Source organism: Oncorhynchus tshawytscha, linkage group LG29, assembly GCF_018296145.1.
Source record: "Oncorhynchus tshawytscha isolate Ot180627B linkage group LG29, Otsh_v2.0, whole genome shotgun sequence".
NCBI lineage: Eukaryota > Metazoa > Chordata > Actinopteri > Salmoniformes > Salmonidae > Oncorhynchus > Oncorhynchus tshawytscha.
Window position 1 is genome coordinate 15,684,661 of NC_056457.1, and position 19,346 is coordinate 15,704,006.

The following is a 19,346-nucleotide window of genomic DNA, read 5'->3' on the forward strand; positions in this document are numbered from 1 at the left end:
GATGGAGTGCTGCAGAGATGGTTGTCGTTCTAGAAGGTTCTCCCATCTCCACAGATGAACTCTGGAGCTCTGTCAGAGTGACCATCGGGTTCTTGGTCACCTCCCTCTGTTTTTAATAAAAATTTATGAAAACCTGTTTTCACTTTGTCATTATGGGGTATGGTGTATAGATTGACAGGGCCAATGTTTTATTCAATCCATTTTAGAATAAGGCTGTAACGTAATAAAATGTGAAAAAAGTCAGGGGGTCTGAATACTTCTCAAATGCACTGTGTCATTCAGAGGGTGAATGGGCAAGACAAAAAATATGAGTGCCTTTGAACAGGGTATGGTAGTAGGTGCCAGGGGCAACGGTTTGTGTCAAGAACTGCAACACTGCTGGGGTTTTCACGCTCAACAGTTTCTCGTGTGTATCAAGAATTGTCCACCACCCAAAGGACATCCAGCCAACTTGACAACTGTGGGAAGCATGTGTTGTTTGAAAATATAGTTCCTAACCGCTCTGCCAATAACAGGTCATTTTCAAAACTACTCCTAGACAGTCCAAGCAAAATTCTTTGTTGAGAAACTTGCTAAGAAGCTACTTTAGTTTCTCTTTGGCCATTGCAATGTAAAACAATAACAGTAAGGTACTTCATTCTTGCCCAGAAATTATTTGATGTTGAGATAAAAAAAAAACAGCTGCATTGGACCTTTAATAATATAAGATTATGCCTTTTGTTAATGTTTACTTACTAAAAGCTTTTATTAACACATTTAGTCATACAAATACACATGATTTAAATGAATGTGTGGTATCTAAACACAGACTCATGTGGCCAGTTTTAAAGTTGGCTGGAGATTAGACATGATTCAAACTGCCATCTTGGCAGCATTGAGTATGGTCAGTAAGTAAAGCATGGCATAGTGATTCTATAGGGCCCTAACAGCTTTCTGCTACCCCCCCCCCCCTTCTGTTATTGTAGGCAGAATATCAATTAATGCAGAGTATTGATGTTAAATATTGACTTCCTCTCTGGGCTGTGAGAGGAGAGGGGTAATAAATGCCTTCCCAGGCCTTATGTAGTGAGTGAGTGAGTGAGTGAGTGAGGTTCTGTGCGCACGTAGTCCCTCCCACTCTTAACAGCCTCTAGCCTAATCCCCCATTCACAACCACCAGACGTGTACTGCACAATGAATCAGTGTGGATTACACCCAGTGGGACAAGTGGGTGTTAGGTCCTCCAAATGGAAACATCAAATGATTCTTGGAAGGATGCATATAATGGTAATGGGCTCCATAATGTGAAAGAGAGGGAGTGAGAACCTTTAATGGTAGAATAAACCTACAGTAGATCATTCTAAGGCGCCATAAACCTTCACTCTGCACTTGTTGACAAAGGGGCATTTGAAATATCAGCAGACTTCAAACGGATGGACTGAAGTCGAAACATGATGTTCCATCGCTAAATCAAAGCTTACGGTACATTACTCTTTATTCAGTTTTCAATCATCTTTCTGTTGTCACAATGTAATGACAGGTATCTTGATAGTGTTATAACAGCTTACAGTCATTTAGACCAACCATGATTTGTCAACTATGTGTGGACATTATGACATGACAAAGCGCCATGGTGGTTAACATGGTTATTTGAAGCCTTTTCACTTTACATCAGCCCACACACACACACCACTCTGTTGTGACATACAAGTCCTATGTGATTTGTGGGCTTGTAAATTGAGTGACATGATGGCTTTTATCCTACCTTATCATTGACCATCCCTTCTACTGGTTGACAACGGTGGCCACTTAATCCAATCTGCCTGACAGCAGCGATTGATTGATTTATGGGGGGGGTTACAATCGGAGGGGAGATTGGGGTGACAAAATGGCCCCGGTCATCGGGGCTCTGAAGCCGCTGTCATAACGGCCTATATGACCTTTAACATTAACCCTAGGGCCTCTACTACTCGATAATTTGTTTGCCAGCAACAAAGTATGGGCTGCATTTAAAGAACGCAAGTCTTGACAGAATGCTTTGAAAGAAACTTAAAAAGAAAACAATATTTCAGTGTTACCATGGCTTCATTAAATTGTTACTCTCTATTTCTGAGAGCCCAGCTCAATAGAGAGAAATAGGAGAAACCGATCACGAGGGCGGTTCAGAAGTGCGTGCTTTTAAAAAGTCTCAAATTAATCTCTGGGTTGTTCCATGAAATGGGTGCCTTTTGCGAACTAGAAATTGTGCACAAATATTGAATTTTAAAAGCCTGGTAAATTAAAATGTAGTGCCTTTAATATAGACGACATGGAAAATTCAATAAATCAGATGTTTTATATCTAACAAACAACAAATTGTTAAGATTACTTGTTAGATATTACTGCATGGTCGGAACTAGAAGCACAAGCATTACGCTACTCTCACATTAACATCTGCTAACCATGTGTATGTGACAAATAAAATTTGATATGAATAAAGACTTGCCAAAATTCTACATTTTGACATGTCCCTCTGTGCATCCTCTGCGACTTCTAGGAAGATTTTAACCCACTTAATTTCTGACCACAACCACAAGTTTTCACCATCATTGTAAAACACTAGTTATTTTGTTGCTTTGACAAAGTAATTTCCGAAGATTACAGTATATATATATATATATATTTTTTTTTTTACATGTACCCTTTGACAGAATGTTAAAAATGAGGTGAAATAAAGTAGTATCTCCAATCAAAAATGCACATTTTGATGGGTAAAATAAAATGTTAATTGTGTAGATAATCCGATTAGAAAATTAAACGTCTCAATCATAAGCTGTTTAAAAGTTATCGGAGTTTTTAGCCTTGTATGATGGCCAGAGTTAGGGTGACTAAATCAATGGAGGCCAGATAAAAAAATTTTTTTTTAAATTGCACTAAGTCAGCTATGCAGGTTTCTGTGCAAGAATAAAGGCTACTGGCTACCTGACAGGCTCACTTTCTGTTGAACTCATCATATTTCTCCTCGAATCCGCAGAAGATAAAACAATAGAGGTAAAATGGATATTGATTGAGACATGACGTAGTATTTTCATATTTTAGAACATATTCATTAGAAAGTCCTTTTATTTTTCTAAGACTTCTAACAAAAACAAGCGTCTCAACAGAGCAGAGCGTATACCACATAATCTTTTTATTTTCAAATCCTTTTACATTTAATTCAGCTCGTGTCATCCTAATTTTACTTTTAATGACCTGCGGAAACAACGTTGAACGACCACAACATTTAAAATCCTCATAAGTGGTTGTGAGGAACCTGCACAGCTCAGTCAACAGTGCTCAGTGCTAATTATCGGATGTATTAGGTTACGAAGTCCGACTTTTCAGATATAATGTTAATGATATGCTAGAGAAAGAACCTACCAAATGACTCGGAACATGAAGAAGCATATGCGTCTTGGTAAAATGTATTTTATAACAAAAGGAAGTACCAATTTCATCATCAAAGTGCACTCTGGCCAGAGTGGGTGGACACCCTACACCAAGTTACACTACTCAAAAAGGCGCCTAAATGGTGGAACAACCTCTTTACTCACCCTTTTCACAGAGCTCTCTAAGTGTAGCTCAGTTTTTTTTAGAAAGCTATCAATTCTATCAATCCTTAGTTGATTCCAACCCCCCGCCCTGGGTCCAACAGAGAATATTCCTGCATGGTCAGCTATGTGTATTCTATGGATGAAAATGAGACGGTGAGAAAGACAAAGAGAGCGAGAGGGAGGAAGAGGGAGAAAGACAAGGATATGCAGTAAAGGGGAGGGGATAAAAGGGAACTAAACAAACAGAGAGAGAGAAAGTGGAGAGAAGAAAATAAACACACACGGAGGGAGAGTGACAGAAAAATGTAAAAGAGGTGTATAGAAATAAGGTGACGAATCCAGAGCGTGTTAAAGGAGAGAGAGAAGAACAGATGGAGAACCATTGGAATACTACCCAAAATGTAGACGAGGGATAAAGAGAGAACGACAGGAGACACGAAGCTCACCTTGACCCCGTGGCCCACATCGTCCAGCATGTTGTAGTCGATGGGCTTCCTGATGTATCGGACCGGCCGCTCCATGTTGGCAGGGGCGATGATCTTGTGGGTCCTCGACGTGTTCTTGTTGGTGGTGAGGATCCCGATCTCTCGCCTGGCCACCTTCTCCTTGTGGATGTCCACCGTCTAGAGACACGGGAGGGGGTGGGGAGGGGGGTGGGAAGACATGATAAGTGCCTTATACAAGAGCTGTGGGACATAGAGCAGGGACCTTTGATTGAATTACAACCTTGTCATATAGTAACTAAAGCAGGTTTAATTGAATCATGTCGTGGCGGTTTTCATCACCAAGCTCATAATCCCTTTACGTAGCTGGTACACACCAGCAAAATCAATTACAGTGCATAATGGAAGCCGAACGGGAGCCGTAATGACCCGCTGTGTACAGACCATGATGCCTTTGGCTTCCCTCCAAAACCGTTAGTGACATGTTGTTCAAGGCCGTCATAAATGAACAAAGACTACGGTGAAGACAACTCACTTCTACCACCAATAACTCATTCTTGAGTAATGGTGATTCCCGGATATTATCATTTAGGAAGGTAGGTAGCGTATGTGCCCTCTTGAAACAGTAAGCCTCCGGCTATTTCAATGGATGACTTGTACCATCTAAACTCAGCAAAGCACCAGGAATAAGGTCTACTAGCAATGCAATCATTTGAGAATCCAATATTATTATTTTTTTTAAACTACAGGCATAAAGCATGTGCATTCATTAAAGACACAGAAACGTATACTTGATTCATACGTCAGTATAATCAAATCTAAATACACAGGGTCCTACAATGCATATTTTGATCCATTATAACTAAATCTTCAATGTTAGAAGGCTGATAAAACAATGAAGCCCAAGGCCAAAATGAGATACATTATTGAAGTTTCATGAAGAGAAAGGAGTGTTTTGCTTCTGTAAATGATGGCTGTTTGATAAATCGCCTACTGCTCTTTAAAACGGACTAATTGTCTCATCCTTTCATTTATAGGCTCCAGGCCACCACTTCTGTTAAGAACCATGTGCATTTGCATAGCAACAAAGTGTGTGTGCTTGAGAGAGAGCGAAAGAGTGGGAGAAAGTTTGTTGTGAGTGAGAGTGAATGTGTTGGTGTGTGTGTGTGTGTGTGAATAGTTTGGAGGTATGCATGTGCACACACTGCGGTATGAACCAGGTCTAACCAAGGCCCACACACACACAGAGGATCTCTAAAGTTGACCCTTCCCAGAGGACCACGCCACACAGTATGCACCGTTGAATTTCAGGGCGACACTCAAACTCTCTGCCAACTACACTTACATTACGAGTCAGGGAAGCACTGGGCCTTCCTCAGCCTTAAGAACCCGGGGTGTGACGGTTCTTTGAGATTTGTCTGAGGTTGTTTGTCATCACTGTACTGTGTCGAGACTGTTTCCTGAAGTATGCTGCTTCCAAAGACTGAGAAAGACGCTGGAGATAAAGATCCCATGCAGACTGACAGTAATGAGAGCAGAGTATTGTGACGGGGTGCAGAAGAGCTATGAAAGGCTCCGTCTTATCAGCTGGAGAGGAACAGTCATTCTTTTCAAGATTCCCCTTTTGATTGGATTGTTTTCATGTTCAAGCAACAGGGATTTTCTCACAGCGTCTAAGGAGAACTGTTCAGTTCGGCAAGGGATGGTGATCAGTCACAGGTCTACCCATCACAACAAGTACAACCACCATGAAGTCTATCAAAAATGATCACCGTCAAATGTCAACGTTTTCCCATTCTCTCCTTTCCCGGGCTCCAATCGGGTATAGAAGAGCCATAGAGGAAATGATCTTCCTCCGAGGAGATGAAAGGGGACCAATGTCAGCCGAGGGCCGGCCGGGTAGTCAAACCAACGGTTTTCTCAGGGGAGGGAATGCTGGCCGGAGCCAACAGACAGAGGATTCCATTCATGCCACAGACGGACAGGACTCTGGACTTTGAGTCTCCCTTATCTCGGAGGAGAATTAAATAGAGTTTGTTAGGTAGCGTTTGCACTGTTATAGCGTCGTAACAATAAGTTGGCGTCATCTACTTCTGTATACTGGGAGTTACTTCATTACCAGCGCATGCGTAATATTTGCTCCCATACAAATCCTCCCCATGATCCATAAAGAAACAATATTCTCTTCAAAATGCCTTGTGTATTTGTAGGAGTTAAAAGGAGAAAGGGGGTGAGGTCGAGTACAGTAGTCCATTATGACTTGTGATTGGACGGCAGGACATAAGTGCACTTTATTCAAAAGGTCTAGTCCAACAAACCCTTCAATGTGTATGGCACTGAGCCGTGGACCAAACGTCCTCCAAAAACATGCTGGTCTACCATTAGAGTGATAAGGCCGTTTTCAAACTCAACATCCAATAACTGAGCAAAGAGACAGGGAAGGTTTACAGCAGGCTTTTGCCAACACTGAATTATGAACACCGGGGTACTGGGAAAATAAAATAACCCCAACACTGGTCCCAGGAAATCAATTCTCAGTTAGATCAAGAGGTTCAGTGAGTGGTTTGCCGAGAGCAGTGAGGACTGATGGTCGGAGGAGTGGAGTTAAGTGTTCCTGGCCGTATTCCAACAGTCCAGTCTATGACCTTACCTCGCCCTATTCGGCACCCACAACAGAGCAACGTCTGGGGGGGGAATAAAAGTCTGTTGGGTTAGATTCCATTGTAAAAAGAAACAGGCTTGGTGGTTTGAGAAATCACTGTTTTGTTAGTAGGATGACTCAACGGCAGTTGTCACTTGTCACCAAGTGGTAAGCTACTTGTGGATACGGTTACAGTAAGTTGTTCCCGCAATGATTATTAATTTAACAACCTCTTTAGAGGCTTCTGGAAAAGTTCAGCTGTAGGAAGTGAACGACGCGCAGAAGAAAAACTAGGACCATAGCAAAAGAACCTGTCAGGGATATACCGCAGCTAGACTTGGAAACTGACCCATGATGTTAGAATGCACTAACGCTCCTTATCAGAGTACACAGAGTAGCACAAACAGCAGCGCAGCTGGCATCGGGAGGAAGTTCATACCCTTCCTGTGAGAGAAGAAAATAGCTTTGCTGAAGTACGGCTCACAAATGTTACACAAGTGTTAAGACTTTGAGAGACAAAGTAGTCGGGATTTCTTAAAGAACAAAAAAAAAGGATTTCGACCGCAATTGATGTGTGCTCAATCAAAATGTCTGCCGATTGAGATGGGCTTTTCCCCGTTCAGTATAAAAATGGCTGCTCTGTCACACATCCACACCAAAAGTCCTTTCCTCGTGAATGTTAAACTAGTATTGTGGAAAGCTTAAATGGGAATGCATGGTGAATAGCTTTTCCCTTCCAGTCTCAAACCAGACAAAGAGTTCAATCAATGATGTTTTTCAGAATGACTTTTGCTGACCAGTGCTGAACTAGCTAAATAAAAAAAGAACCTTTTCAGGTCTACATCTGAGCACAATACCAGCCGATTTGCGTTTGTACTTCAGGAGGCTGTCTGGAGTTCTGCTGAATAGACCTTGCCCAGCTGGAAGGACGATTCACATGTGTTCTCAATCACTGTCATCCACATGCCCCGAGTCAGCTCGCTTCTATCCCAGAACACACTGGGCAGCCTTGGTTTGGCCTTCTCTGTCAACAAGCCTTTAGGAATGTGTGAGTGCAAGTGTGTCTGTGTGGAAATGAAGGAGCTCCTCCCTTTTCTCTACTTCTTATCTCTTGGACCTTTATTCTTCTCCCTCTCCTCCTCTTCATCAACCTCTCCTCTTGTCCTCTTTTCTTGCCTTCCTTTGCTTTTTGATTTCCATCATGGTCCATTTCCCCCCCACTCACCTCATCCCGCTCAGCCTTTTTCCTCTCCTTCTGCCCCTCCTCCCTTTCCACTCACCCACCTCACAGCCAGTGAATAGTCACCCACGTCCATGATTGGAGGACCTTGGTCACCATTTGTCTTGCTGCCAGTTCATTCCTTCCCCATCATACCTCTACCAGCTGGAGTTCATGGCTATTTCAGGACATTAAAGCAAATGTCATTTTTTGAAGATGAGGAAGTAATGCCTTCCATTTGGGCTGTGGGTGGCTGGTCAACCTTTTCGCTGTACACCAACACTGTGGTTGCTATGTGGGATTGTCGTGTCCTTCGTAGCAGCAACAAGAAACTACTTCAGTGAAGAATTGTCAAGAGTACTTTCTCTCAATATTGTGAGAAACAAGCTCAGAACATGGTTCAAAATGTCTGCTGTAACTAGTTCCCCCGAGTGGTAAAACATGGTTCAAAATGTCTGCTGTAACTAGTTCCCCCAAGTGGTAAAGACTAGTATAAGTGGAATCCCATACACAGTGTGATGATGGATCCCGGCTGGAGGATGTCTCAGACTAATGGGGTTGGTGGGGTTGTTGACCCCGGTCTCCCTCCCTCTCTATATTGATTTACACCTCAACTGATTCCTCAGACAGTGGGGAGGGGGGTGGAGTGGAGGAGCAGGGGAGAGAATTGACACATTTACACAAGGGCCCTCCACATCAGCAGGGGGATTATAAATCTCACACAGGCAGGGCAGAGAATCAAAGAACCGGGAATGGAATTTCAGAGCCTTTCGTAAACCTGGCTTGACATCTGTCTTCAGACATACCGTACACACACGCTGTTCTGTAGAAATCAGGGAGAGAGAGAGATAGAAAAATGAGAATCTCCATACATTGATATGCTGCAGAGAGTTGGCTTCACTGCTGTAACTGACAGAAAGAAAAATGGCAGTTTCAGCGCTTTGGCAGCGTGGTCGGAGGATGATAGCCGCAATAAAAACGGCAGCTTTGCACAAATCCATGGGCGGATAGAAATCCAACAGATCTGTAGCCATACGGTTGGGCTGGGTGAACATTAACGGACAAATATGCCCTTCATGCCACTGTGTGTGTGTGTGTGTGTGTGGTTAGCTCAACTGGACAAATGTGCCAATGGTTAATAACAGAGTTTAACCATACATGATTATATTTGGACAGAAAGAGAGAAAACTGCAATGCCCAGATGTTTCAGCAAACTGGCAGAGTCAGCGGCTTCCTGGAGAGATACTTTTTTTGATGGGTGGTATCTAAAACCCGAACCGTTTGAGCTACAAACTAATAAGTCATTACCATCGAAAGATGACCCTCACGAACAGGGCAGTGTCGGTTGTTTTACTCTTCGACATCCACAAGCTTTTCCGGCAGTCGTCTGAACTCTGTCGCAGATGTCCTAATTTTGAAGAGGTCTTCTCGGAAAAATCAACTGTCCAGACCGAATGGTTGGAGCAACAAACTAATGCCACCAATATCGAAAGGGGAGACTCGCGAGCACAAAGGTGTCGGTTGTTTTGCTCTATGATGCACACAAGCTTACGGGGATCGTCTGAAGGTAACCCAGGAAGGGTCTGACCAAATGGCACAACATGCATAGGGGGTAAAAAAGGGTGGATACGGTGACCAAATGTGTGTAAACATTATTATTTTTTTTTTTTAAGTTTTCTTATTTCTCTCTGTCAGATGTAGTACAGACCCTTCAAAAACACATGCCTTGTGATTTGTTTTGGGGTGGGCTGTCTGTTTTTCCATGTACAAATGTGTATCTATGAGCTATAGCAGTAAAGGCCAAATTCAATGTTTCCTCAAATAACTTTTTTTTTTATACATACCGGAGTCCTAAAATTCAAAATCAAATGACTAAATGATGCCTTTCATGACCATCGTAAAACAATTCCATATGTTAACTTAATGCGATTTAAGGCCACAGTATCTTCACAGATGGCAGAAGACAACGAGTTACAACAACAAAGATCTATCACAACTCTCACCGTGTCTGGCTTTTGCCAACTTTAACAAGCACATCTATCTGTGGTGTGAGACAAACAATAGCGGTTCCGGAAAGGGGAGGACAGATCACTCAGAGACAAACCTATAGCCTGGCTTCTGTATGTTTCTCAGGGCACTGAATGCCCTCTGTGGTGCGAGCCATCACCGCTGTCTAGGAGCCCCGAGAGAGCCCCGTTTCTCAGGGCATTTAGTGTAACCCAGCACATCATGTGAGAGCTTCCATCTAACGAGTGAGACAAAATGTCCACTCAAGCAGTCCTCTAGGAGACCAGGATCTGGCAGCATGTGTTGTATCTCTTCGGAAAAACAGAATTATTCCGGTGAATCTAACACCCGCTCTCTAGAACACTTTCAATATTGCATAGCCGGGGGCAGAGGGGGGACGGAAGAGACCAGCTAACTATTTGTCCGGTGTGAGAAAACTACGGCAGATTGTCTTTCCCATCAATGAAAAACAGTATATCAGAGAGTCGGGACAACATGCCAAGGTCGACCATTTGTTTGTGGACACAGCGCATTTGGGGTTTCTGTACAAAAACACCTACTGTGATTTTTCCCATGTAGTCTAGGCATGTCGCCAATATCAAGTCAAAGACTGGACTCTCAAATTCAAGTACAGAATGGACCATATTAGCATAGCAGAAGCTCTATTAGCATATTGGGTTGGGTTAAAACGTCCCACTTTACACAATTGCACCACATTGACATTGGACATTTAAAAAAAAAAAAAAAAGTGGGTTGTTCCTTGAAATGAGTGCCTTTTGCGACCCTTTGATATTTTAAGTAGAATTTGTGCACCAGTATTGAATTTTAAAAGCATGTTATATTAAATCAAGTGCCTTTTAATATAGATCACATGGAGAATTCAACATCAGATTTTTTAAATGAATAAAGACGTGCTAAATTGCCAAAATGCAGCCTTCTGACATGTCCTTCATTGCACCCTCTGTGACATCTTGGAAGATTTAACCCACGTAATCCCATGGCTAAAATATCTTTTTTTAGATTCTCACCAATTTCATGGTATCCAATTGGTAGTTACAGTCTTCCCTAACCCGGACAATGCTGGGCCAATTGTGCGACGCCCAATGGGTCCCCCGGTCGTGGCCGGCTGAGACAGAGCCTGGACTCGAACCCAGAATCTCTAGTGGCACAGCTAGCACTGCCTTAGACCACTGTGCCACTCGGGAGGACCTTGAAAATATAAAACGTTTGATTTTTTTATTTAAAAAAGGAACACATTTTTACTCCCCAATTAATCCCAAAAATTCACCGGGGAAAAAGCCTTGTTTGTTTGTATGGTCCACCATTCATCACGAGTGTCAGTATAGCATGATTTGGAGTAGGGTAAGGGTGTTTTCCTATGCATCATCAGACCAGCTTCCCTGTTCTGTGTTAACTTCTAACCCCTTTTCCCCTTCAAAGCTTCATCCTTGCCAAAACTGTCCTCTCCGCGTAACAAACCATCTTCAATTAGATCCAATCATATTTTCCTGCGCTCTACTGTTCCCCATGGCTCTACGAACACCAGTGGGACATTCCCATATAGAGGTGACAGAAATCAAAATGCCGTTCCTCAAAGCTAAGCCATAGTCAGTATTTTTCCTAGGTCTTTATATCAGGCGGGGCACAAATATCTCGGAAGCGTCACCAAAAAGGTGGACCGCTAAAGACTATTAGCTGAGGCTATGCTCCATATACAGTAGGTGCCACTCAGAAATGACCACCTGCATATTTACTGATTAGCTGTGAGAGTGGCAGATGTCTATAACCAGCCTGAGATTACACTCTGGATGGCAGTGCTTTATTTCAAAGTCCCTAAAACCTAAAATAGTATTTTAACAAATTCAAGTCCTGACTTTTCAAAAATGTTTCTTGTTTTCCTACCTTGTAAGGACATTCTTGACCTGATAATGTAGGCACACACACACACACACACACATCCATCATCCATTCCAATCCCACCCTATGTGCAGTTGCTTACATAGAGAAAGGCACGCATGACAGAGAAAGGACACACTGACAAGCATTGGGATTAGCAGGAAACACCGGCCCCCCCCAGCCACGTACATACGCTCATCTGTGGAAGTTCATATCCTGTTTGGATGAAATCCATCTCCGCCCAGCACACAGCAGCATGAGGGAGGTCAGAGTCAGCACTGCAGCACACACACAGGCAGCAGGGGTTTTTCTGCATAGAAAAGTCTTGGGCGGGCCACTTTCAGGGCCGCATACGTTTATTTATCATCTGTATCATTTTGGGATGGAAAAACATTCAATATAAAATGTCTACAACCAGATATCAAGTATGTAGAAAATATAATGGCCCTATATCTTTAAAAAAATGATCTTATACATCTTTGAAAACGCACAATCACCAAAATAAAATCTAGTCAGCCAGGTCGCTGTAAATGAGAATGTGTTCTCAAATCAACTTACCTGGTAAAATAAGGTTAAAATAAATAAAACAATTCCAGAAGTTAAGCATTCAGGAATATTGATTGTGTTATGTTTGAGTCACTCAGATAGCATAAACACTGGCAAAATGAGTAGAATTTAAATAAATTACCTTTAAAACTGAAAGATGTATTCTCAGACACATGACATGATATGTAGAATTGTGTGTAGAAGCAGTAGGTAGCCTAGCGGTTAGGAGCTTTGGGGCCAGTAACCAAACGGTCGCTGGTTCGCATTTCCGAGCCGACCAGGTGAAAAAAAATTCTCGATGTGCCCTTGTGCAAGGAAATTAATTCCTCCTGTAAGTCGCTCTGGATAAGTGCGTCTGCTAAATTACTAAAAAGTCATTTAAAACAGCTACACCGTGTCACTGCGGTCAACAGGAGGGCCACAAAAATGTTCGGTCAGTGACAATGCCATTGACCCCCACCACCTATAACCCATTTTAATCCAGATTTTTTTTTTTTTTAAACACACACACAGCTGTGCTCATACCAAGTAGCACAGACGCGTCACATGCATGCAGTCCTATAATCTCAAAACAATCGACTGTCGAGAGCCGTGTATTATAGAGTTGTGGTGTGGCAGATTCTCGGTGCATGGAATAACTCAGCGTTGTGAACAGCACTGACTTCAATTAGCTGTCTGGCAGGCCCAAGTGCATCCGTGCCACAGAGGAACCTCATGAAACGAGGTGATTTACAGTAAGTAGTGTGAACGACCGTGGCAGCCAAGTGAGTGGTGTTCTGTTTGATGCTTTCACATGCACTGTTTGACATACAGAGTGTACAAAACATTAGGAACACCTTCTTAATATTGAGTTGCACCCCACCTTTTGCCCTCAGAACAGCCTCAATTTGTCAGGGCATGGACTCTACAAGGTGTCGAAAGAGTTACACAGGGATGCTGGCCCATGTTGACTCCAATGTTTCCCACAGTTGTGTTAAGTTGGCAGGATGTCCAGTGGGTGGTGGACCATTCTTGATACACACAGGAAACTGTTAAGCATGAAAAACCCAGCAGCGTTGCAGTTCTAGACACACCTGGAACCTACTACCATACCCCGTTCAAAGGCACTTAAATATTGTACTTGCCCATCCACACTGAATGGCACACATATACAATCCATGTCTCAGTTGTCAAGGCTTAAAAATCCTTCTTTAACCTGTTTCCTCCCCTTCATCTACACTGATTTGAAGTGGATTGAACAGGTGACAATAAGTGATCATAGCTTTCACCAGGATTCACTTGGTCAGTCTGTCATCTAAATCGCTGTTCCTAATGTTTTGTAGACAGAGCTCTGCGAAGTCTGATACCATCGCTAGCTGGGCTTCTCCCTTTACGAAAATATTCAAACATGCTCATCTTTACTGTGCATGAATAAACATGCGTGCGCACACACACTTTCCTATTAACACAGGGTATGACGGAGTGATGTTCTCTCTGTGTGAAGCCCGCTCTGACGCTGGGACAGACAAAACGCTCCCTGTTCACTGCTTCTCACACAGCACAAGGTGACACCAGTCTATTCTCTCCTCAGCCTCAGATACTAGGGCTGGGAATTAACAAAGGACCTCACGACACGATATTATCGCGATACTTAGGTGCCGATACGATATGTGCTGCGATTCTCACGTATAAGTATTGCTATTCGATACTGTGATGTTATTGCGATGTTCCAAACACATTGCTCAACATGCTGCATGCTCTGCCTGCTGCAGAGGGCCAAGAGAGAGCCATGATGAAAACTAGTTTTGGAGAACAAGCTATGATGTTAAAATAAAATAAACATTTTGGTGCAGGTACAGCCAACTAGCGCAAAAATCATATTGCGATAGTCAAAACGATACAATATAAATTGCTAAAATAAAAAATCCTGATATGCAACTATCGATTACCCCCCCTCCAACCCCCCCATCACGACTAGATACTGCAGGGAAACCCTGTTCATCAACGGCAACGGTGAGAGCATTGGCAGGGTTAGAACACAATCAACCATCACTACATACAGCGTAAGAAAACATGCATAGCCATGTACACAGCGGGAAGACCAAGAGTCGATGAATGTTAATAGCTAACGACTTAGCAACACACACGTAACTGTATAGCCTCAAATTATGTTCTAAACATCACATTTCCCCCCCACAGAAGCATATTCTTTGACTGCTACATTAAAGGCTATGCGATCATACAAATTGCATCTTTAACTCAGGATGCGCTGCATTAGGCCTACTGATTGCTAGATGTAGATGCCAGAAAGCAACCACGGGGAGGGAGGGAGAAGGTGCCCACACAGACACCAGTCAGCGGACACTCCCTATTCCTTAACCATGGGCTAACCTTCCAGACGCCAGGCCTGGCCACACCACGCCCAGGAGGATCACTGTCATCAGCCCCATCCACCACCACATTCTGGCTCACCACCACCCATAGCTTGGCATCTAAAAGGAATGACTGAGGGAATTATGACAAGAATTAGATGACCTCCTCTGCGGGGAGATCAAGTGAAATAAGCGATTTGTAACATTTTGAAAACAACCCACTCAGAGCACCAACATCCCTACACTATTGTCCATTTCCTGATAGTGAATTCTCAGAATCGATGTAAGCTAACACACACACTTCAGCTTTTAAAAAGAGCTTGCAATGTGTCGCAGTCTTTCCTCCTCATTTCCCATTCACCACCAGAACGTAAGCTGAGCTATTCTCCAGGATGCCCGCGAGCTGGGAGTGAACTCGGCGCTAGTTTTTATAATGATCCATCTCTGAACAGGACAAGAGAGCGATAAAAACAGCCACAGCTTGTGGATCCTAGCACTAACTTGATTATTACCACAGAGATTGGACATCAATCCACAGCGACTGGTCAGGGATGTCATTCTAGTTGTCTACACATCATTCCTAGCTTTCAATATCCCAAAGAGAGCAGTGGAGGATCCTCAGAGTAGCAGGGAGAGAACCACACTCCTCAGTGAATTTAATAAAAATAGTGTAACGTTTAAAAAGTTAACCTTTTTAGATGAAACTATACTAAATATATTCACGTCACCAAATAATTGATTGAAACTCACTGTTTTGCAATTAAGGTCTACAGTAGCCTCAACAGCACACTGTTGGGTAGCACCATGGTTCAGCCAGAGGACAGCTGGTTTCCATCCTCCTCTTGATACATTGACTTCAAAACAAGACCTAGGAGGCTCATGGGTCTCACCCCCTTCCATAGACTTAAACAGTAATTATGACAACTTCCGGAAGACGTCCTCCAACCTATCAGAGCTCTTGCAGCATGAACTGACGTTGTCCACCTAATCAAAGGATTAGAGAATTAATCTTGTACTGAAAGCATAGGCTACAGCTAGCTAGCACTGCAGTGCATCAAATGTGGTGAGTAGTTGACTCAAACAGAAAGAAAGACAATATTTAACAGTTTTGAACAAATTCATTTCTTTAAAAATTGAGAAGCAAGAGAGAGCAAGAGATTTTTATAAATATTTAAAAATCCCCCACGTTCCCTTAGCTAGAGAATGCAGCTAGCTAGTTTAGCCTACTCAAACAGAGAGGGATGCCATGTTAGCTAGCTGGCTATGGCTATCCAACACGGGAATTCTTCCAAGTCAAGGTAAGCCTTTGGTTTTATAAATGTATTGCCACTGGGGCCCGCCGGTGTAACTGTTAAACTGCTTTCTGACTGTACTGCATGATTGTAGCAGGTTTACTTACGCATTCTAGTAGCTATGTTATGATGTTAACTAATATGGTGACAACGATGTAGGCTGTGTGTAGCAGTTATGATATGAAGGTCTGTTTTGGAAAGATTTTTTCGCCTGGTCACAGACAGCTGATGTGTTGTGCACTGAAGTCCACAAGCAAAGGGAAAAGGTGAGAGGAGGAGAGCTCATAGATGAGAGAAGGAATTCTACAACGAGCAAAATTATCATGCTGTTTGTATGTGGCTGCTATGAAAGTGAACTGTGTTCGATCAGGGGAGTATTCATTCTGCCAATTCTGTTGATAACCTTTTAGACTGGAGCAAACGAAACGGGTATTAACATACCTGAATATGTCCAATAGAAACTATTGTTTGCACTAAGGATTACACCCTAGATCAGCTAGATGCAGGCAAGAGTGTGCAAGGCGGTTTTGAATGTGTCACCTTGATTACTCAAATTTCTCTCTCAACTTGTGCAACTACATTGTAAACTTTCATTCATAGGCTAGGTTGTAGCTACGTCATGATGGGTAAAGGGAAAATTTGAGGATCATTAGTATGCCCCTCCAAAAATAATAGTCCCCCCTCATCTTAAATGTTACCGACCGCCACAGAGAGACTAGGCTAATTATGACTAGCTATTAATCTAGTTAATTAGCAAGATAAATAAAATAGTATTACTTAGGGCCTGGACAATATCAGCATCACCATATGTTTTCCATGGCAAAAAATGAAAACACAAAGCAGACTAAAAACTATTTGGTCCTATAAAAACCTGCTGTATGTAAAATTGTGTGTGCTATAGCTGGAAAAATAAATGTGACTCTGGATGACAACATTAGTTTCCAACATTAGGGCTGTTTTCCTAAAGCACTTTCCTTGCCACGATACTAACGAGTATCACCATACTGGTATCGTTCAGAGAAGGGCATGCTATACTAACCATTCATAGCTATACATCCACTAGTTGAGAGAGGAATATGCTCGTTTACAAACTCTTAACACCTCAACCACCATGACCCCTAATGCCCTCATCTAACAACCCAGATATTGCCATGGTTACCAACACCACACAATGCTATGGCAACTAAAGACATGAGAAGCCCTGTTTTTGTCAATACAGTGAAACCGATGGGAAATATAATAGTATTTACACAATGAAGGGGGGTCAAAAGTGCAATGGGTGGTCTGTTGTCTATTAAGTCTTGTTTGCTTTTTTTCCATTTCAGAGTGGCAGGCTGTGCTTAGCAACTCAGTCAAACCAGTGCAGTGAATGAGTATTTTCTCTCTGGTGAACATGTTCAACAAATATCACGCTCTCTTTGCCTCTGCCGGTTCATGACCGTCAGGGATGGCTGGGATCGCTGTCATGGAGACACAAACGGAGTGGGGTTTTGGTGACATAGATGTCAGCTGTGTGCCATCTGTGAGTATTGACTCATGTCCATGACTGTTCATGTGTTTTTTCTTTGTCTCTATTTCTCAGTCAACCTCAGTCTTCCACCGACTCGCTCGTGCTCCATCGCGCTTTCCCTCACCTCCTACACTTCTCTCCATCTATTTCTTGTTATTTACCTCTCACTCTATTGAGATCTACATTTCTGAGAATTGTTAAATCAGAGACTTCAGATTTACTGTAGGAGTCGTAACCTCACCTTAATCATTGGGACATTTCAGACATAGAGGAAAGGTGTCTTCTCTATTCTCTTTCTCTCTTACCATGAAAGAAAGCAACCAGTCAACCACAATTCCAACAAGACTTGACCTGAAGGCTATGACTAAATGGTTGCATCATTTCCACACTCCCAAGCATGAGTCTACAGTATGATGTAGGGTTTGGCACATTGGTGAGCTGCAATTTGTCCTTGGTCCCTTTGTTTGAGCCAAGTCCTTAAATGACTTAATTGGATGAGCGGGCGGATTTACCTCCTCCAAATGGCAGTGGTCTGGCCTGTGGCCTCAGGCACACAGTTTGGAATAACAGGGTGAGGCAAAGGGGCAACAGTGAGATGATCAAATCAGGGTGAGACTGCACTCGCAGCCATAAAGTAGAGAGCGTGAGAGGGTGTGAGTGAGAGAGAAAGAGCAACACACAGAGAGGGATGGAGCATCAATAATTTATACAAACACACAGTCAGTCACACATTTAAATCAATAAAAGGCACCTTAGTCACTGCAGAAAGAGGCCATACACATACAAACGGTATATGTACGTGCGTGTGTGTATGAGAGACTCCGGATCTGACCTGAGAGATGTGGTTAATGGAGGACTCCATTCGGCGCAGCTGCGAGGCCTGGATGTCCAGCAGCTGCAGCACGTTGTTAGCTAAGGCATTGATCTGGTAGGCCACGCTGGCCAGAGACTGGGTGGTGTAGGCTTTGGTCTCCTCCAGAGCTTTTCTCTTGTCCGTGGCCTGGAGAGAGCGAGAGGGAGACGAACAACGTTAGAGTCAGGTCGACATTTGACAAAAATACTTATTCCCCAGAACCCTGGTGCAGTCCGACTGTCTTAGGCGCATTAGAAGATTCAGAAAAACATCAAAGGGATTAATTGAATTGACATCCATTTTTAACCTGATTGGGCTGTGTGAACATTTGGCACGTTGGCCACCTTAGCTTCCTTATCATGCCGGTGACTCTTTCAAGCTCACTTGAATGAAATCTTGGGGCAAAACACGTTTGATCTTTGTTGCATGCCCTACACTGCTCAATCATAAATCAAAGTCCAAAGAGCACTGCCTGGGGGTAAACACTGGGCTTTGATACACAGGCTGCAATATGAGGCGGGGGCGGGGAGAAAGAAATAGGAGTTCAAACCCTGACAGAGTGAAAACTAGGAGAGAAAAAGGTGGAAGTACACCATTTATCAGAATGCTTTGACCCAAAGTGACTTAGTCATGCATGCATACATTTTACGTATGGGTGGCCCCCGGAAGCGAACCCACAATTTTGTAAAAAAATAAATGTTTTAAAGTTAAATAAATAATTCACCTGATACAGGTAAGTCAATTAAGAATAAATTATTATTTACAATGACGACCTGTTATGGCGCTTGTAACCTGCCATGCTCTACCAACTGAGTCACACAGTATAAATAGCATCGAGACAGAAAACACAACGAAGGTGAGGCATTTTAAAGTTTTAAGTTGTGTGTCTGATATTCATTTGTCTGGGCATAAGATCAGCTTTGTATCACAGCCAGTGTGACTAAAGCCTGGTTGCACCCGCTGGTTTACAACTAGAGAAGAAGTGACAGTGGATTGACTCAAACTGCTTGTTTTGAAGAGAATCAAAGTAACAGATG

General features: G+C 42.8%; 1 protein-coding gene across 18 annotated transcripts in view; it reads right to left on the reverse strand.

Moving 5' to 3' along the window:
* The window catches only part of abi1a (abl-interactor 1a), a 65,764-nt gene that overhangs the window by 29,937 nt on the left and 16,481 nt on the right, over positions 1-19,346 (reverse strand). For all 18 annotated transcript variants that reach the window (XM_042308892.1, XM_042308891.1, XM_042308890.1 and 15 more), the window contains exons 2-3: positions 18,289-18,456; positions 3,998-4,174 (exon numbers count right to left, since the gene is read on the reverse strand). In XM_042308892.1, coding sequence (XP_042164826.1) covers positions 3,998-4,174; positions 18,289-18,456 — 345 coding nt within the window. The remainder of the gene's footprint in view (positions 1-3,997; positions 4,175-18,288; positions 18,457-19,346) is intronic.